This window comes from Moschus berezovskii, chromosome 14 (genome assembly GCF_049115385.1).
Source record: "Moschus berezovskii isolate FMDL1 chromosome 14, NW_MosBer_1.0, whole genome shotgun sequence".
Lineage (NCBI taxonomy): Eukaryota > Metazoa > Chordata > Mammalia > Artiodactyla > Moschidae > Moschus > Moschus berezovskii.
The window spans coordinates 20432716-20454405 of record NC_142473.1 but is presented as its reverse complement, the minus strand read 5'-3'; the positions used below and the strand labels follow the sequence as shown (position 1 = coordinate 20454405).

At 40.8% G+C, this 21690-nt stretch overlaps 1 protein-coding gene across 2 annotated transcripts in view; it reads right to left on the bottom strand.

Annotated features, from left to right (window-relative positions):
- The window catches only part of GUCY1A2 (guanylate cyclase 1 soluble subunit alpha 2), a 444325-nt gene that overhangs the window by 188799 nt on the left and 233836 nt on the right, over positions 1-21690 (bottom strand). For both annotated transcript variants that reach the window (XM_088843443.1, XM_055422943.2), the window contains exon 5: positions 156-641. In XM_088843443.1, the coding sequence (XP_088699569.1) occupies positions 156-641 (486 nt within the window). The remainder of the gene's footprint in view (positions 1-155; positions 642-21690) is intronic.

The following is a 21690-nucleotide window of genomic DNA, read 5'->3' as shown; positions in this document are numbered from 1 at the left end:
AGATCAGAAATACTTGTATTCTGAATATTTCTAAATGAAAATTATCCATCACTTATTCTTGTTTAAATAGAAAAAAATATTGCATGCTTGTAATTTAATTACAAAGATAATTTACCACTAAAAATACTTTTATATAAATAACCAAACCCCATTACCTTATAAATATCCAAAAATCCACACTGGTGGTCGAATCTTGTGTACAGTTCATTCAGCATGCTGATGACTTGCATGGGGGTACACTGGGCACATATGGCCGTGAAGCCAACAATGTCTGAAAACAGCATGGTGACATCATCAAACTTCCTCGCCTGTACTTGCTGCCCCTGCCACAATTGCTGGGCTACATCACCAGGGAAAATGGAATATAGAAGATCCACTGTTTTCTTCTTCTCTTCTTCCAGGGCCTGGTGAGTTCTTTCTAAAGTTGCTTTTAATTTATCCATCCTCTTCTTCAGCCCATCCTGGGCCTTTGCCTGCTCTCCAACCAAGATGACATCTCGAGTCGCATCATGGATAGGGATGTCTGAGAGATGCAGCCCTCGCCCCATGAGTTCATCCAACTTGTCCACACACGGAGAACCCAAGAATAAAATGGAATTTGATTCCGAGACGTGGATCATTTGTCCTTTAACTTCCATCACCTGCAAAATTAACATGGAATTTTAGTCAGCACTCTTCACAAAGAAGGTTCACAAAAACTAATTTATTATCAGAGGGAGAAGAAGAATAAGAAATTAGCCTTACAAACTTTCTCCATATAGGCAAATCTAACTGTGATTTGGGGCCAATGTAAGATATGATTCTAAATAGAAATATTTGTTACTGTTTCCCACTTGGCCAATGATCAAAGGGAATGATCAAATGGAAAGAGAGATCAATGAGAACTGAAACAGAAAAACATTTTCATTCAAAATGAAACTGTACCCAGGTATATCACGAAACTGGTTCACCAACCAGTTCAAAAACTTTCAACCTGCTTAGTAATAATAGAATTTGGATAATTCCACCTGTCAAAATACTAGATTTAATTGTCATTAAAATAAAACTCAGAAAATAAGTCCAGGAGACTAGATGAATCCCAATAATTGTTTAGTCATATATAAGTCATTTTTTCCCTCTGTTATAGTCCTATGAAAGTATATTGATTCTTGCATTGACTAGATTAGTTGACAATTCATTTGGCCTTAAAAATAAAAATTATGATAGATTTCATTAATAAATATTAGCAGAAAATAACTACCAGTTAACTAGCATATTCAATATAAGCTAAAAGTAGCCCCTTCCCCCAAGTCAGGATATTATTAAAGAAACCCAGCTAGTAAGATAAAAAATCTGAATATATAGTAATTTAAATCTATCCCTCCTTTCTGTGCTTTTTGGAGAATTTGGAGAATTGATGTTTAATGAAAAACTTCATGAACACTGGCTCATGCTATCTTAGCTTAATGCCCTAAGGAACCCTCAGAGGGGATGAACACCAGCAGGAAAGGAAGGGAGTCTTAGGCTATATTTATCCAAATACACTTACTTGGGTTAAGATAGGATATTTCAGCACACCTCAAGCGGAGAAGGCAATGGCAAGCCACTCCAGTACTCTTGCCTAGAAAATCGCATGGACAGAGAAGTCTGGTGGGCTGCAGTCCATGGGGTTGCTACTAGTCGGACACGACTGAGCGACTTCACTTTCACTTTCACACATTGGAGAAGGAAATGGCAACCCACTCCAGTGTTCTTGCCTGGAGAATCCCAGGGATGGCGGAGCCTGGTTGGCTGCCGTCTATGGGGTCACACAGAGTTGGACACGACTGAAGCAACTTAGCACGAGGAAGTTAGTTGTAACTCTGTGGACATGAGTTTGAGTGTACTCCGGGAGTTGGTGATGGACAGGGAGGCCTGGCGTGCTGTGATTCATGGGGTCGCGGAGAGTCGGACACGACTGAGCGACTGAACTGAACTGAACTGAACCTGAAGAGAGTGCTAAGTGCTAAATTGCTTCAGTTGTGTCTGACTCTTTGCGACCCCATGGACTGTAGCCTGCCAGGCTCCTCTGTCCTCTGTCCTGGAGTGGGTTGCCATTTCCTCCTCCAGGGGATCTTCCAGAACCAGGGATCAAATCAATGTCTCTTATGTCTCTTATTGGCAGGTAGGTTCTTTACCACTAGCACCACCTGAGAAGCCCTGAAGAGGACTGCCTACAAATTGACCAACTGAGATTGTGTATCAGTTTTATCTATGTCACTTTCCGCAATACATGGAATGTGCTCAATAAATTTATTTTCTTTTGATCTTCATAGCATGAAGTAGTTAGGTTAGTTGATGAAACTTGGCCTAGAAAATCCCATGGATAGAGGAGCCTGGTAGGCTGCATTCCATGGGGTCGCTAAGGGTCGGATACGACTGAGCGACTTCACTTTCACTTTTCACTTTCACACATTAGAGAAGGAAATGGCAACCCACTCCAGTGTTCTTGCCTGGAGAATCCCAGGGACGGGGGAGCCTGGTGGGCTTCTGTCTATGGGGTCACACAGAGTCGGACACGACTGAAGTGACTTAGCAGCAGCAGCACCAGAGGCATAGAACAAACATGTGGTAAAACTACAGAGATTTTGACTTCTAAGCCTGCAAATATTTTACTTTGTTCCCCCTGCACCATTTACCAAGATATAGTCTATATACGGAAAAAATGAATCCTTGCTTCAAGTTATAAATTTTATGAAACAAAAAGTTCACTTTTTATACAAAGTCTGTTAATGTTCAGTATTTCATCATTTTATACATAATTTACTCATTGAAGTGTTTATTGAGTGTTTTCTATTTATAAATATTGCCCTGGCTGATAACCATAAAAAGATAATACAAAGTTCCCCTTTTAAAAGATATCACACTATGGAAACGAGAGACACAAATACATAGCCCATAGAATAGCATGAAGAAATACTTCAATTCCCTATTTAAGATAGGCTATCAAATGACTGCAGGCTATGGTTTGAATACAAAGAAAGCAATTGTCCTGAAAAGTATTTTCAGATTATTTCATATATGCTGGGTATGCTTTGGGGCGGGGGGGGGGGGGTTGTTAATGATACATACTCGTTAGACTATTAGAAGTGTAATAAAGAAGATACACAAAATGTACAACCTCATAGCTTGAAAATTAGTACAATCATATTTTTTTGAACTCCAAAATCACTGCGGATGCTGATTGCAGCCATGAAATTAAAAGACGCTTACTCCTTGGAAGGAAAGTTAGGACCAACCTAAATAGCATATTAAAAAGCAGAGACATTACTTTGCCAACCAAGGTCCATCTAGTCAAGGCTATGGTTTTTCCCGTGGTCATGTATGGATATAAGAGTTGGACTGTGAAGAAAGCTGATCGCTGAAGAATTGATGCTTTTGAACTGTGATGCTGGAGAAGACTCTTGAGAGGCCCCTGGACTGCAAGGAGATCCAACCAGTCCATTCTAAAGGAGATCAGTCCTGGCTGTTCATTGGAAGGACTGATGCTAAAGCTGAAACTGCAATATTTTGCCACCTCATGTGAAACATTGACTCACTGGAAAAGACTCTGATGTTGGGAGGGATTGGGGGCAGGAGGAGAAGGGGATGACAGAGAATGAGATGGCTGGATGGCATCACCGACTCGATGGACATGAGTTTGAGTGAACTCCGGGGGTTGGTGATGGACAGGGAGGCCTGGCGTGCTGTGATTCATGGGGTCGCAAAGAGTCGGACATGACTGAGCGACTGAACTGACTGAACTGAAGGTAAAAGCAAACCTCTGATGCTCATATAGTTAGACCTCCATCTGGTCTTTTTCTTCTCACATTTCTTTCTAGTTATTTTGTTTTTCTTCTACATCTTGCTTTTTTCTCCCTTCTTCCCTTTGTTCGCTGAACTTACTCTTGTTTTCTTTTTCAACATCCTATCTTCATTTACTCTTTATCTCTCCTGCTTGCCTGGCTTTCTTTGTCATCACTGGTTACTTCATTTCGTTCTTCATTTTTGTTTATCCTTTTTTCCCTACGTATTAACCTTCACATTTCCTATTATAAATTGACCTTTTTCTTTTCTGCCTTTGCTTCTACCTCTTTTTATTTAAAATATAAATCAATATATGCATATAGGCATAAATAATATTATATATTATTTGCTATATGTAAAAAATATGTTTTTCTTTAACTTACAAAAAAGCTAAATGGAATATATTATATTCCATCTCAAAAAACCTGTAAATATATTCCTGATTTATATATGGCATAAAGTTCATTGTTTTGAAATTTCTGACAGAATAAAATAATTTTATTTTTATTTTATTAATTAAAATAAATTTCTGACAGAATAAAATAATTAAAATATTTAATACTTGGATCATATGTTTTTTCTTTTAACAATGCCATAGAAAGTTTAAGAAAATATTAAGTATAAGAACTTTACTCAGTTCTAAAGATGGGGTTGAGGTTAAGACAGTTATGGTCTCTGCCCTCATGGAGCTTATATTCTAACAGAGGGGATGATATATATACATTTTTTTTCTTAAAGAAATGACAGATTATGGAGGGCTATGGGGCCCTCTTGCTGCAGAACAATTAGAAACTTATTTTAAAAAATAGTTATGAGGCAGAGGTTTCCAAGTACATCCGCATATACATGCACTAGCAAAAGGAACAAACAAATTAAAACAAGGCAAACAAACAAAAACTGGAACCTTGCTCTGAAACCCCAACATGAGCAGAGAGAAACCAGGCTGTCCTGAGAGTCATGTGGAAAGAACACTTTTATTGGAATTCTGAGACTTGGAACATTTGTAAGATTAGAGAGCCTAGTCAGAGATTCTTGACTTGAAGATCCATCCTCAGAGAGAATCAGAGAGGTCTTTAGTCAACTGGCACCTAATATTTCCCCATCTTAGGCTCTCAAGACTCTCAATATGATTAAGCTCAAGCAATGAACAAAAGCAAATAATGAACACAAGATTTAGATGACAAAAACTGAGTGATGGGAATGTCAACTTCAGAATATACAGCAGCTATTTATTTACAAGTGAAGATACAATTACAGAGAAAGAGTAATGACAGAAATGGTATGGACCTAACAGAAGCAGAAGATATTAAGAAGAGGTGGCAAAAATACACAGAAGAACTACCCAAAAAATCTTAATGACCCAGTGACCCAGATAGCAACAATGGTGTGATCACTCACCTAGAGCCAGACATCCGGGAATGCAAAGTCAAGTGGGCCTTTGGAAGCATCACTACCAACAAAGCCAGTGGAGGTGATGGAATTCCAGTTGAACTATTTCAAATCCTAAAAGATGATGCTGTGAAAGTGCTGCGCTAAATATGCCAGCAAATTTGGAAAACTCAGCAGTGACCACAGGACTGGAAGAGGTCAGTTTGCATTCCAATTCCAAAGAAAGGCAATGAATGCCAAAGAATGCTCAAACTACTGCGCAACTGTACTCATCTCACATACTAGCAAAGTAATGCTCAAAATTCTCCAAGCCAAGCTTCAACAGTACATGAACCATGAACTTACCGATGTTCAAGCTGAATTTAGAAGAGGCAGAGGGACCAGGGATCCAACTGCCAACATCCATTGGATCACCGAAAAAGCAAGAGAGTTCCAGAAAAACATCCGCCTTATTGACTATGCTAAAGTCTTTGACTGTGAGGATCACAACAAATTGTGAAACATTTTTCAAGAGATGGTAATACCAGACCACCTTACCTGCCTCCTGAGAAATCTGTATGCAGGTCAGGAGGCAACGGTTAGAACTGGACATGGAACAATCGACTGATTCCAAATTGGGAAGGACTTATGTCAAGGCTATATATTGTCACCCTGCTTATTTAACTTATATACAGAGTTCATTATGCAAAATGCCGGACTGATGAAGCACAAGCTAAAATCAAGATTGCTGGGAGAAATATCAATAACTCAGATATGCAGAACAAACCACCCTTATGGCAGAAAGCAAAGAGGAACTAAAGAGCCTACTGATGAAAGTGAAAGAGGACAGTGAAAAAGTTGACTTAAAACTCAACACTCAAAAAACGAAGATCATGGTATATGGTCCCATCACTTCAAGTCAAATAGATGGGGAAACCATGGAAACAGTGACAGATTTTATTTTCTTGGACTCAAAAATCACTGAAGATTGTGACTGCAGCCATGAAATTAAAAGACGCTTGTTCCTTTTAAATTAAAAGCAAAGCTATGACAAACCTAGACAACATATTAAAAAGCAGAGACATTACTTTTCTGAGAAAGGTCCATATAGTCAAAGCTATGGTTTTTCCAGTAGTCATGTATGGATGTAAGAGTTGGACCATAAATAAGGCTGAGTGCCAAAGAATTGATGCTTTTGAACTGTGGTGTTGGAGAAAATGCTTGAGAGTCCCTTGGACTGCAAGGAGATCCAACCAGTCCATCCTAAAGGAGATCAGTCCTGAATATTCATTGGAAGGACTTATGCTGAAGCTGAAGCTCCAGTACTTTGGCCAGCTGATGTGAAGAACTGACTCATTACAAAAGACTCTGATGCTGAGAATGACTGAAGGCAGGAAGAGAAGGGAGCAACAGAGAATGAGCTGGTTGAATGGCATCTCCGACTAGATACACATTAGTTTGAGCAAGCTCTGGGAATTGGTGATGGATTGGGAAGCCTGGCATGCTTCAGTCCATGGGGTTGCAGAGTTGAAAATGACTGAGTGACTGAACTGAACTGAACAGAGAAAGATTAACACCAAGAGACTATAAGGAAGAAGTAGGCAGTTAAAAACTTAGAACAGGTCATAAGGTAAATGATAGTAGTATTTAACTCAAATAATTGTAATGAAATAATTACATACAGGCCTGTTTACCATATTGAGTGTGATGCTAAGCTGCTGCTGCTGCTAAGTCACTTCAGTCGTGTCCGACTCTGTGTGACCCCATAGATGGAAGCCCACCAGGCTCCCCTGTCCCTGGGATTCTCCAGGCAAGAACACTGGAGTGGGTTGCCATTTCCCTCTCCAATGTGTGAAAGTGAAAAGGAAAAGTGAAGTCGCTCAGTCATGTCCGACCCCTAGCGACCCCATGGACTGCAGCCCACCAGGCTCCTCCATCCATGGGATTTTCCAGGCAAGAGTACTGGAGTGGCTTGCCGTTGCCTTCTCCATTGAGTGTGATATCTAGCACAAATGAGCCTTTGATAAGTATTAGGTGACCTTACTGTGGATTTTGAGGCTACCTCAAGCCTCCTAAACCAGAACCTCTTGTTGTTGAAACTCAGAAACTGATTTTAAAAAAAAAATAAAGAGTACATATGATCCTGAAATTTCGCTAGACAGGAATTATTGTCTCAAATGTCATCTTACACAGTCTAATTGTAAATGAAGTATAAATAAAGAAAATAAGGGATGGACAGGAAAGACATATTGCATGGAATAACAAACCAAGTTGGTAAAGGGTAAGGACTTGAATCAGACCTCTTGATATACACAGCGACAGTGTAGACTGTCAGAAAGAATATTTTGGATAAAACAAAGAGTGAAATGTGAAGTTTAGAGATGACTTAAAGCTCAGACAGGAACAAGACCACTAAATTCCCTATCAATATATTGTGTGTGTCGTCGCTCAGTCGTGTCCGACTCTTCTTGACCCCATGGACTGTAGCTGACCAGGCTCCTCCATCCATGGGATTTTCCAGACAAGAGTACTGCAGTGGGGTGCCATTTCCTTCTCCAGGGGATCTTCCTGACCCAGGGATCGAACCTGGGTCTCCTGCATTGCAGGCAGACTCTTTACCCTCTAAGCCACCAGGGAAGCCCATGAATATATTAATCAAAGGTAAATCACAAAACTGTTTCAACAAATGTTATAGACAGTTTTGTTTTAACACGTCTATAAATGATTTTCCTTCCTATCTGTGGACACATTCAAGATGTAATAGGATCCATTACATTTTTTCATTGGCATGGTACTACATTTTATGAGAGGAATTATGTAATTTTGTTATCCAATTTGGGTATTTGAGTCTCCCATAAATGTTTGCCAGAGGTCTGCTTGACAAATCCTATTTGTAACCCAATAATATCTCTTAACTGTCCCTTAGTTGGTACAACACATAGCCTTTTCAAAATGCTTCCACAGACATCACTGCATTTTGTCTTCTTGACAGTGTAAGCGGCACACAAAATTGCTATAATTGGGGTTGCTAAGGTTGAGTGAGTTGCCAGAGATCACATAGTTGAGTTAGAGAGCCTTGAACTGCCTGACCCAGTGTTCTTTTCATACACAGTGTAAAGAGCTGAAAGGAGTGAGAGCTTTTGAAACTAAAAATGTTCAGAGTTAAAAGCCTAGTTTCACCATTTGCTGGCTGAGTCACCATAGGTGGATCACATGGTCTCTCAGAGGTCTAGTAGTATCATCTGTAGTGATGTAAGTAATGATGGAATAAAGTTAATTTTATAGAACAGCATTAGGATAAAGTTTAAATGAAATAATATACATAAAATTTAGCCTAAAACCCACATAAGCATTCACTCAGTTTCTCTCAGTTATTACTGTCACTGTTATTAATCATTATAAAATAAGATAATGATGATTTGGTTGGTGCCAGAGAGATATTATAAATAGGAAATAATAATAATACAATTATGTTAGAGAAATCATAGTTTTACTTTATGAAGCTGTATTACATACGCATGGTTTACAAATTATTTTCAGTAATAGTGAAAAGCTATAAGCAACCTTCATGTTTATAAATGCATTTCTACTTAAATGATTTATGATCTATCAGTTAAGAAAAAAGTTTCACAAACCATACAAAATGCTACAATAATTAAAATATCACAATGAAGATTGACTTTGAATTGACAAAATGTCTCAGACATGCATTATCAGAATTTTGTCTTATAAACTTCCCCATGAACATGAACAATGTATAAGAATTCCTTGTCAAGACAATAGCATTTACCTGAAGAAACATACCCTGGAGGCTGCCAATTATAGAGGAAAATGTAATAGTTTTTGGAATATGGCAAGGGAAGTATTCCAAGATGAGTAAAGGAAAATTCAAATCCCCAGAGCGAAAGAAGAGCACAGCATATTTGGGGCATTGATGAAGGACCAGTATGATTACACGGAGAAGGCAATGGCACCCCACTCCAGTACTCTTGCCTGGAAAATCCCATGGACAGAGGAGCCTGGTGGGCTGCAGTCCATGGGGTCGCTAGGAGTCAGACACGACTGAGCAACTTCACTTTCACTTTTCACTTTCATGCGTTGGAGAAGGAAATGGCAATCCACTCCAGTGTTCTTGCCTGGAGAATCCCAGGGATGGCGGAGCCTGGTGGGTGGAGGCTGCCATCTATAGGGCCGCACAGAGTCAGACACGACTGAAGCGACTTAGCAGCAGCAGTATGATTACATACAACAGAGAGCAAAGGGGGAATGACTAGGGTCTACTGAAGTCAAGGCCGTACAACTGAGTTATGATACCTGGAATGTGAACCTACTCCTTATAATTCTCCAGTCCTCGCTTCTCTTGCCTCTATTACCATGAGAACCACATGTCAAAGATGGGGGAAGCAGAAGAAGGAGCCTGGATTCCAAAGTCTCTTTTGCAACAAGACTGCTCAGAAGACACCTAACTTGACCCAGACCTATGATGTGAGCAAGAAATAAATTTTACATAGTTAATGGACTGGGATTTGAAGATTGTTATAGCAGTTAGCATTATTAATCTTGACTAATATACCAGATCCTGGTAAAAGATCAGTTTCAGCCGTTTCCATCACACATTTGAGATGTCTAGGTTTATACCTACTTCACGTTAGGATCTTGATGAAAAGAATCCACCATGATTCTTTCCCATTCAACACAACTACAATCACTATCATTCTAATTAAAACCATCCTATTTACAATTCTATGAGACCAGTGAATTAAGGATTGGTCCTGAGATCAATACACAGTTGAATCTTTAAGTGTGAATCCAAAGCTCTGCTTAAAGGATTGGTTGGTTTTATGCTATCCAACTTGAATCATCATGAATTACAACTTCATACATTTTTTTATCCTATTGAAGCTAAATTGCATGTGCATCTTATATTCCAGTAATGTGATGTCAAAACTTAAGTATACTGTAAATCATTTTTAAGTATACTGTATTAGATACAAATGTTCACAAACACTATAGAGGTTAATACATTTATTTGGGGGGATATTAAGGAGGTATTCCTTCGAAAATTGAAAATCTTCAGTGTAAGTTATTTATTCCCTTTTTTAAATTTAAATATACCTGATTTAATTATATAGTAATCCAGCTTGTTTAAGTGTAAGAATGACAATTGAAAAAAAGTTAAGTGATGTGTCCAAGGTCTACAGCTCAGGAAACACAGAGACAGGACTACAACATGGGTGTTCTCACCTTAGGTATGTATACCCTACATATTTTCCTACATATTTCACTCTCACCATAAAAGGGACTTCTAAAAATTGTAACGAGTACATGTGTTATGGGAAACCTTCAGGAAATCCTTCTATATCAGACTTAAGAATCGCTGCACTGTTATATAATGTTTGCTTGAATGTTTTCCTGCTCTTCAGAAATAAATGGCATGACCAAACTGACTCCACACTTTTACAATGGAAATAGTAATAAAACCTACCTAATAATATTGTTATTAAAATACACATTAATAAATGCTTACAAGGTACTCAAAATAGTCAACAATATAATAAACAAGAATATGTTTAATTAAAACTGCCTGGCTTGCAGTTGCTATAAGTAGTTTTAGAACTCTATAACGCATCATCTGCTATTGTCCTACAGAAAACTTAAGCTTTGATTACAATAAATAAAGGCTGTATTAGTTTCCTAGGGCTACTGTAATAAATTAACACAGAATGAGTGGTTTGAACCACAGAAGTTTATTGTCTTAGTTCTGGAAACTAGAAGCCCAAGATCAAAGTGTTGGTGGGGCCAGGGCCTTCCCTCTCCTAGCTTTTGGCTGTGGCAGTATAGGCATAACATTCACATGGTGCTCTCTCTACGTACATGTCTGTCTGTCTCTGTGAACAAATTTTCACATTTTATAAGGACATTAGTCAGAAAGTGGCCAAGGTGGTACAGTAGAAAGACCCTGGTTCATCTCCTCTCATGAGCACACCAAAATCACTATAATGTAAAGTAATCAGCCTCCAATTAAAATAGATTAAAAAATTAAAAAAATAAAATAAAAACAAAATCACTATTATCTTCAAAATAATCATCAGTTAAAATTATTGGAAGCTGTGAGAAAAAATCTTTTAAAACTACAGACACAAAGAAAGAACCACAATGAGATGAATAAGAGGGGTGGACTCGAGATATAATCAAATGCCACACCCCAAGATGGGTGACACACAAGTTGGAGAATGATTATATTGCACAGGTTCTCTCACATAAATGAAAGTTCTGAGCCCCACATCAGACATCCCTGGACAATAGGTCCTGCACCAGGAGGATGATTCCCCAGAGCATTTGGCTTTGAATTCCAGTGGAGCTTAATTTTGAGAGTCCCAAAGGACTGGGAGAAATAGAGACTTCACTCTTAAAAGATATATACAAAATTTCACGCACACTGGGACTTTGGGCCAAAGCAATAATTTAACGAGTCTGGGCCAGATAGAGCTTCTGGACTTGGAATGTCTCCCAAACGGTGGGGGAGGCTGTGGCTCATCCAAGGGACATTAGACACTGGTGGAAACCATATCTGGGAACATGCTACCACATGAACACTACTACTGGTGGCTGCCATTGTGACTCATTAGGGCCCCAACCTGGCCACACTGAAAACCCAGTTGCCTTGTAGGCAACTGCTAGGATGCCTTAGATCAAAGAACTAACTGACCAGGGACACAGTCCCACTCATCAGCGGAAAGATTCCTAAAGACTTCCTGACCCCATAGCTACCTCTAGACATGCCACTAGATGTGGCCCTGACCACCAGAGGATCAATACCAAGTCCCACCCACCAGTTGGCAGGCACTGGCACTTCCCTCCTAGAATCCTGTAGCAGCCACTAGACCAGTCTCACTAACCAAAGAGCAGATATAAGATGCAACAAAACTATGATCTCACAACCTGAGAAACCAGCCCACTCACAGCAGGACAGACCCAACCCTGGGACCAGCTAGACATGGGCCCAGTGCACTAGCAGGCCAATGCAAGCTTCAGAACACCATGGAGCAAATGCCAAACTGTCAGGAACCATCACTCACCACCACCAACAATCCAAAATGAGCTCTGTGATCCCTTACTCCAGAGACCAGCTCTGCTTGCCAGTAGTCCAACATCAGCCCCAGGACCTGGTTTCACCTGACAGTGGATGAGCAACAAACCACAGAATCTTAAAGACCCTGACTCAGCCCAACAGGGAGTTAGCACCAGCCCTGGGGCTCCACAGGGATCTACAGCCAGTCACCTCATGACCAGGTCTCATTAAACAGCATCCAGCACCATCCACGCAAGGCAGAACCTAGCAACCCATTGGGCTAGGAGCCAACGAAGACTACTAGACCCCCACATATTTAGCCTGCCACAACAGAAGGACCCACACCCCTCTCAAGGGGAATCCCTAGAGCATATAACCTGGTGACAGGAGGGGCATGCACTGTTGGGAAATACAGGACATCTCCTACTGAAGGCTGTGTTTGCAAGGTTGAGAAAAGTACCAATGTACCACATACATAAATACACAAAAGGCAACTTATTAACAAGAACAACAACAAAAAAGCAGAAGAGTGCAAATCAGATGAAGGAACAAGATCAAATCCATGAAGAAAAACTAAGTGAAGTCAAGAGAGACAACCTATCTGAGAAAGTGTTCAGAGTAATGATCATAAAGATGATCAAAGAACTTGGGAGAAGAATGGATACACACAGTGAGAAGTTAGAAGACTTAACAAAGAGTTAGGAAAATAAAAACTAAAATGTAAAATACAATAGAAGGAATCAAAATTAGACTAAATGATACAGAGGAACAGATCAGTGAGTGGAAGAAAAGTAGTGAAAATCACTGCTGCTGAAAAGAAAAAGAAAAAAAGAGTATGAAAAGAAATGAGAGCAGTTTAAGAGACCTCCAGGACAACATCTAGCCCACATTCGTATTACAGTGGTCCCAGAGATCAGCACCAGCAAACAAGATTTTAGTTCAGTTCAGTTCTGTCGCTCAGTCGTGTCCAGCTCTTTGCGATCCCATGAATTACAGCACGCCAGTCCTCCATGTCAATCACCAACTCTGGGAGTTTACCCAAACTTATGTGCATCAAGTCGGTGATGCCATCCAGCCATGTCATCCTCTGCTGTCCCCTTCTCCTCCTGCCCCCAATCCCTCCTAGAATCAGAGTCTTTTCCAATGAGTCAACTCTTCGCATGAGGTGGCCAAAGTATCGAAGTTTCAGCTTCAGCATCAGTCCTTCCAATGAACACCCAGGACTGGTCTCCTTTAGGATGGACTGGCTGGATCTCCTAGCAGTCCAGGGGACTCTCAAGAGTCTTTTCCAGTACCACAGTTCAAAAGCATCAATTCTTCGGCGATCAGCTTTCTTCACAGTCCAACTCTCACATCCATACATGACCCCGGGAAAAACCATAGCCTTGACTAGACGGACCTTGGTTGGCAAAGTAATGTCTCTGCTTTTTAATATGCTATCAAGGTTGGTCATAACTTTCCTTCCAAGGAGTAAGTGTCTTTTAATTTCATGGCTTCAATCAGCATCTTCAGTGATTTTGGAGCCCAAAAAAATAAAGTCTGACACTGTTTCCACTGTTACCCCATCTATTTCCCATGAAGTGATGGGACCAGATGCCATGATCTTTGTTTTCTGAATGTTGAGCTTCAAGCCAACCTTTTCACTCTCCTCTTTCACTTTCATCAAGAGGCTTTTGAGTTCCTCTTCACTTTCTGCCATAAGGGTAGTGTCATCTGCATATTTGAGGTTATTGATATTTCTCCTGGCAATCTTGATTCCAGCTTGTGCTTCTTCCAGCCCAGCGTTTTTCATAATGTACTCTGCATATAAGTTAAATAAGCAGGGTGACAATATAGTCTTGACGTACTCCTTTTCCTATTTGGAACCAGTCTGTTGTTCCATGTCCAGTTCTAACTGTTGCTTGCTGACCTGCATATAGGTTTCTCAAGAGGCAGGTCAGGTGGTCTGGTATTCCCATCTCTTTCAGAATTTTCCACAGTATTGTGATCCACACAGTCAAAGGCTTTGGCATAGTCAATAAAGCAGAAATAGATGTTTTTTCTGGAACTCTTTTGCTTTTTTGATGATCCAGTGGATGGTCAGGGGCGGTGGCCGAGAGGAGCAACCCCACGTCCAAGGAGCTGCATCTGCACAGGTGCAGGAGGACCGAGAGGAGCTACTCCACATTCAAGGTCAGGAGGGGCAACCTTGTCCAAGGTAAGGAGCAGCCATGAAGAGATACCCCATGTCCAAGGTAAGAGAAACCCAAATAAGATGGTAGGTGTTGCCAGAGGGCATTAGAGGGCAGACATACTGAAACCATAATCACAGAAAACTAGCCAATCTGATCACATGGACCACAGCCTTGTCTTTCTCAATGAAACTAAGCCATGAAGTGTGGGACTACCCAAGACAGATGGGTCATGGTGGAGAAGTCTGACAGAATGTGGTCTACTAGAGAAGGGAATGGCAAACCACTTCAGTATTCTTGCCTTGAGAATCCCATAACAGTAGGAAAAGGCAAAATGATAGGGTACTGAAAGAGGAACTCCCCAGGTCGGTAGGTGCCCAATATGACATAGGAGATCAGAGGAGAAATAACTCCAGAAAGAATGAAGGGATGGAGCCAAAGCAAAAACAATACCCAGTTGTGGATGTGACTGGTGATAGAAGCAAGGTCCGGTGCTGTAAAGAGCAATATTGCATAGGAACCTGGAATGTTAGGTCCATGAATCAAGGCAAATTGGAAGTGGTCAAACAGGAGATGGCAAGAGTGAACATAGACATTCTAGGAATCAGCCCATTTTAGACTGGAATGGCTGACTTTAAATCAGATGACCATTATATTTACTACTGTGGGCAGGAATCCCTTAGAAGAAATGGAGTAGCAATCATGGTCAACAAAAGAGTCTGAAATGCAGTACTTGGATGCAGTCTCAAAAATGACAGAATGATCTCTGTCTGTTTCCAAGGCAAACCATTCAATATCACGGTGATCCAAACCTATGCCCTAACCAGTAATGCTGAAGAAGCTGAAGTTGAACGGGTCTATGAAGACCTACAAGACCTTTTAGAACTAACACACAAAACAGATGTCCTTTTCATTATAGGGGACTGGAATGCAAAAGTAGGAAGTCAGGAAACACCTGGAGTAACAGGCAAATTTGGCCTTGGAGTATGGAATGAAGCAGGGCAAAGGCTAATAGAGTTTTGCCAAGAAAACGCACTGGTCACAGCAAACACCCTCTTCCAATAACACAAGAGAAGACTCTACACATGGACATCACCAGATGGTCAACACTGAAATCAGACTGATTATATTCTTTGTAGCCAAAGATGGAGCAGCTCTATACAGTCAGCAGAAACAAGACTGGTAGCTGACTGTGGATCAGACCATGAACACCTTATTGCCAAATTCAGACTTAAATAGAAGAAAGTGGAGAAAACCACTAGACCACTCAGATATGACCTAATTCAAATCCCTTATGATAATACAGTGGAAGTGAGAAATAGATTACAGGACGAGATCTGATAGACAGAGTGCCTGATGAACTATGGACAGAGGTTTGTGACTTTGTACAGGAGACAGGGATCAAGACCATCCCCGTGGAAAAGACATGCCAAAAAACTAAATGGCTGTCTGAGGAGGCCTTACAAACAGCTGTGAAAAGAAGAGAAGCGAAAAGCAAAGGAGAAAAGGAAAGATATAAGCATCTGAATGGAGAGTTCCAAAGAATAGCAAGGAGAGATAAGAAATCCTTCCTCAGTGATCAGTGCAAAGAAACAGAGGAAAACAACAGTGATTTTAGAGCTCAATAAAAGAAAATCTGTCACTGCTTCTACTTTTCCCCTTCTATTTGACATGAAGTGATGGGACCAGATACTATGATCTTAGTTTTTTTATAGTTGAGTTTTAAGCCAGTTTTTTCACTCTCCTCTTCACTCTGGAATAACCATATACTGCACAGGGATAGGCAAAGGGAGGAAAGATTCAAATTTTATATAAATATACATACATATATACAAAAATTTGTATATATATATGAATTTGCTGTACATCTGACACATTGTAAATCAACTTAACATGAATTTAAATAAATACATGACTAAACAAACAAACAAAAAAAGAATTATAGCCTTGACACAACTCCCCCAAAATCACAGAAGTTTTAACTCCTTATCCAATTAACTATTTACTGTTTCCAGGTAAAAGTAGTACTAACAATTAAAACCTGCAGTTAATACGCATTTAAAGTTAATTTTCAGGGGAGACCTTCAAGATGGTAGAAGAATAGAATGGGGAGACTGCCTTCTCCCCCACAAATACATCATAACAATCATCTGCATGGGGGACAATTCCCACAGAACATCTTCTGAATGCTGGCAAAGGACCCCAGATTTCCAGAAAGGCAAATCCATCTCCTTGCAATGAGGCAGTACAAAAGGTAAAGACAAAATGGAAGACGAAGGAGCTCAGGACTGGCCCTCGTCTGGTGGGAGGGAGTCATGAAGGAGGAGTACTTTTTGCACACTAGAAAACCCTCTCACAGGTGGGGCCAGTGGGGGGCTTCAGAACCTCAGAGGGGAGCACAGTGAGACAGATGTTCTGAAAGCAAAACGGAGAAAATTCACCACAGAAATCACACAAAATAGCCCTTCCCAGCCGAGAAGAGGCTCACGCGCTCATGTCCACCCACAGCGAGACGGGGCTGGGAGCAGAGGCTAAGGCCTCTGGGGTCGGCCCTTTCCTCGGGGGAAGGACCAAACCTCACTGCCGTGAAGGTCTGAGGGGGAAAATGCGACGCTACAGAAGCAGCCCAAGGAAGACCCTGGGGCCTCCAAAGAGGAAAAACTCATTCCCACAGGAAGGCTCGAACGCTTTGCTCTATTCACACGCTCACAGAACAAAGGACCCCGCCCTAATGAATGCTGAATGGGGGCAAGCTTTCTGCAGTCTATGGACCCAAAGGCAGAGAAACAGGTGCGAAGGCCAGAGGTGAAAGGAAGGGGACCGCTATGGTCCGAGCACCAGAGATCGCAACTACTGCCAAGCTGGGAGTGACTGCAGATCACCACCCACTGTTAGGAGCCCTAACATCTGAGTAGCCAGGATGGGCCTGAGACCTTGCTTAGGCCTAAGTTTCGATTTCCTGGAGACAGGGTGGAGGCTAAGTTCACAGAAAATCCTCCCTAAGAAGATCCTGCTGGCGCCAAACATAAGAAACTCCTCCCTAGAAAAGTCCCGCCAGCGCCAAAAATCGGGCCAATCAGAGGAAAAAGGGAAATCCCCAAGAAAAACCCCGGGCGCGCATGAACTGGCCAATGAGCTTCTGCGTGCACATGAACTGGCCAATGAGCTTCTGCCAGCTTGATCTTTTGAACAAAAATAGGTGCTTATGTAATCTAAGACTATAAAAACCGCTGTGACCTGGGCTCAGGGCTCTTGTCCCACTCCACTGTTCTAGAGGAGGCATGAGCCCTAACTCGAGCTAGAAATAAATCCCATTCTTGCTTTTGCATTGCTGCGAGTGTCTTATTCTACCAGTATGGGGGGACTGGACTCAGGGCATAACATTTGGGGGCTCGTCCAGGATCTCTCTGACTGGGGAGAATAACGCTCTCCCGGCAGAAGGGGTTCATCAGCCCAGAGGAGGGCTGATTACAGCACCGGTGCAAGCTCTGTTCAGGGGCGAATTGATCGCCATAGCCGGCATAAGGCCGAGGCCCAGCATTCCCGCTGGAAGGCAGCTGGCTCTGCGGGAGAGAGGAGGTCTCTCCCGATCCGGAATCTGGTGGGCAGTGGACGCCCTTCGGTAAGGTTACTTTAAACTGCAGGAAGCCTCAGAGGTCTCAGAGACCTAGTAGTGTGTTTTGGGCCGACGTCTGTCTGTCCTCCGTTTGTCATGTTATCGTGTGTGCCGGCACTGTCTCTGTCTCTCTCCTGTGTCTGTTCTCTCCCGTAATCTATTCTGTGGTCATGGGTCAAGGAAGCTCTACCCCGCTCTCCCTCGTGATGGATCATTTCTCTGACTTTATATCTAGGGTGTGAGACTTGTCTCTGCTAGTGAAGAGGAATAAGCAGGTGATGCTCTGCTCCTTGGAGTAGCCCACTTTTAATGTTGGGTGGCCGAGAGAGAGAACCTTCAGCCTGACCACCATCCGGCTGTTGGGGGAAGGTTCTCACGCCCAGCCCTTCTGGCCACCAGGACCAGATGCCCTATATCCTGGTCTGGCAAGATCTGGTGGAAAACCCACCAGCCTGGATAAAGCCTTTTGTTTCTATCCTTTTCACCCATAATCCCACCTGGGATGACTGTCAGTAGCTGTTACAGGTGCTCTTCACCACGGAAGAATGGGAGCGGATTCTATCAGAAGCTCGGAAACATGTCCCGGGTGTGGACGGGCCGAACCTAATTGATGAGGGATTTCCATTGACCCGGCCCCAGTGGGACTTTGAGCGCGCAGAAGGTAGGGAGCATCTCCGAGTGTACCGCCAGACTCTTCCAGCAGGCCTCCGAGTAGCTGCCCGGAGACCAAGGAATTTGGCTAAGATAAAGTTGTTCAGGGATTGGTTTTGGCTATGGAGATTAAATGAAAATTACGCTGCGAATACAATCCCCAGAGCTCGGGTCAAGTAAAAAGGATGAATCAGACCCTAAAAGAAACATTGGCAAAACTGGCAATAGAGACTGGCGGGGACTGGGTGACTCTCCTTCCTTATGCCCTTTTATTGTTTATGGGGTCCCTCCGCCGACCCCCTATAGAATTGGTCCAACTGTTTTTATAAACTAGTAAGTTTTATATTGTAATGTCTAATTCATGACTAAAGACTCGCACTGTGTCTGTCTTAATATGTCTTGGTATGTCTTTGTCTCTGAGTAATATTTTTGAAGTTAATTTGTAAATGAGCTCTATTTAATTGGCTTAAAGGGTCCGTTCCGTTCCGTCGCTCAGTCGTGTCCGACTCTTTGCGACCCCGTGGACTGTAGCCTACCAGGCTTCTCCGTCCATGGGATTCTCCAGGCAAGAATACTGGAGTGGGTTACCATTTCCTTCTCCAGGGGATCTTCCCGACCCAGGGATCGAACCCGGGTCTCCCGCATTGGAGGCAGACGCTTTAACCTCTGAGCCACCAGGGAAGCCCTTACAAATCAGATAATTCTAAATTAATAAATTCCAGGTTCATGTAAACTGGAAAATATTCAGTATTAAATACCTGATATTAATGTTTGTTGATCTATCTAATATAGACATGTCTAAGAGTCATCAACATTAAGCATATTCTCATTGTACCTAGGTTTAAGTTAAATGTTGTTATATTGTTATATCTGTTACAAGTTTGTCGACAAAGAAATTACCTTGAGTGAGAAAAAAAAATTTCTAAGAAATGTAAATGAGACATGAGCTTTTAGATAAACTCTATTAAGATTAAAAATGTCTGTCTAAAACAGTTTCTCTAGATTTTGGTAACCTGAATTTCTAAGGTTGTGCTAAATTAAGTAACAAAAGTTTATTGAATAGCTAGGTCATTTCCAAATAAAATAAGATTCTGAAACATTCACTACTGAATACTAACTTACAGAAAAACTAAAGATTTTAGACAATTCATAAATAATGTTTGATACCATCCTGAGATGTTTGCTAAAATTTTTTAAGTTATCACTGGTATTTATGTTCACCAATCTATAGAATGCTAATATAAAGGTCAATTCTTGGTTGCTTAAGGGAAGTAAGATGTGTGTGTTCAGTAAAGAAGGTATGAAGAATGAAGTTACATTTTATGAAAGAAAAAGGTAGTAGGTCTGACCTACAGTTGGCTGTTCCAGGATGGGAGAACAAATGGGTACAGGAAGTGATAAAATGATTTTGTGGAAAGTGGACCCCAAGGAAAGAGTTTTGTGTATGAATAAACATTTTCTTGAGATGTTAAACTGCATTTGACAATAGATTTAAGTTTATTTGCCTCTTAAGTGGTCTGTTCTATATTTGCCTCTGAAATCCTATATTGTTACTATGGCTGAGTGAATAGCTATTGTTTCACAGTGACCTATAATCCCATCTGACTGAGTGCTCTAAACCTTTCTGATATTTGTTGACAAAACTTCCTAAATCAATCTGATGAAGCACTTTTGGCTTCTAGCTGACTTTGGGATGCTTCAGAGGGCCCCTGAAACATCCCAAAGGGAGATATTACACTAATTGGGTTCAACTTCCATGTTAAATTACATGGGAAGTACTGTCAAGTGAATAATAAGTCTCGGGTATATTGTATGGTAAATGTTACTAATACAGATATCCTAGAAACAATTTATATATAAATTCTGATATATTCAGGTAAAATGTTGCCTTAATTCTGATTACTATCTTAAAGTGTTGTCACAGCACTAACCAAGTTTCTTATGAAAGTGCTTCCTCTTCCAGAAGATTTATAAAAAGGACTTTTGGATAAATACAAGTTTCTGAACTGGGTAAGAAATTAAAAGATTCTAGTGAGAAACCTGATGACTGTACAAAGGTTAACAAAAGGACCGAATGAACTGGCAAATATGCTTATAACTTTTATGGTTTCTGAAAAATTACTGGTTTGAATCTGTGTTTTCCAGATTTTAGGAAACCTTCCCCTCAAACTAATTATGACTTAACAGTAATTTGGTAAAATGGTATTTAATAGACAAATTGAAGCATTTAACATTTTTCTCTATCTGACCCCTTCAGAGACTGGAAACTCTTAGGCTTCCAGTAACTTTATCAGATAAACTAAGAAGGTTATCTCACTAACAGGTACAGAAATCTCAGTTTTGGAGACCTTAAGAAAGGGAGGAATTCACTCACATCTGTTAGGCAAAATCTGTGATAAGCCTTTGAGATGACTTTCCTAGCCCTGAAAGGTTTTAAAGTTAAGTTTGAGACTCCATAAAAGTTTCAGCAAAGCAAAGCAAAAAAAAAAAAAAAAGTCTATGGTTATATAATCAGGTCAAGTTTATTGAGAACAGATCTATTTTGTAAACAAGTCTTAATTTGGTTATATTTGATAAAAATGAGAGTAATTTTAGGGAAAAAAAATGATGTTTCAATGAGTGTTAAATCCCAGTTTGTTAATGGAAGTCTGTATCTACTAAGACTCATTTCCTGAATGGATCTTTACTGTTATGTGATATTAATATAGGATTTGGTTGAGTTCTTGAAGAGCACCCTAGGTTTGTTTCTGAAACTTGTCTCAGTGATCTATCTTTGGATGAAGATCAGATGCCTCATGACCTGCAACCAGGATTAGAAAAAGACATAATTTAAGGGACTGTCTCCAACCTGGATGGAAGGACTTTTTTCAGAAGAAACTACACTACACCAGGATGAGAAGACGATGACATCAGAGGTAGACAGCTTTCCCAAGATGCTGGACCTGATTCGTATGATCATTTATAATGTTTTCTTGACTTCTTAGACCTCTGCATATAAATCAAATGCT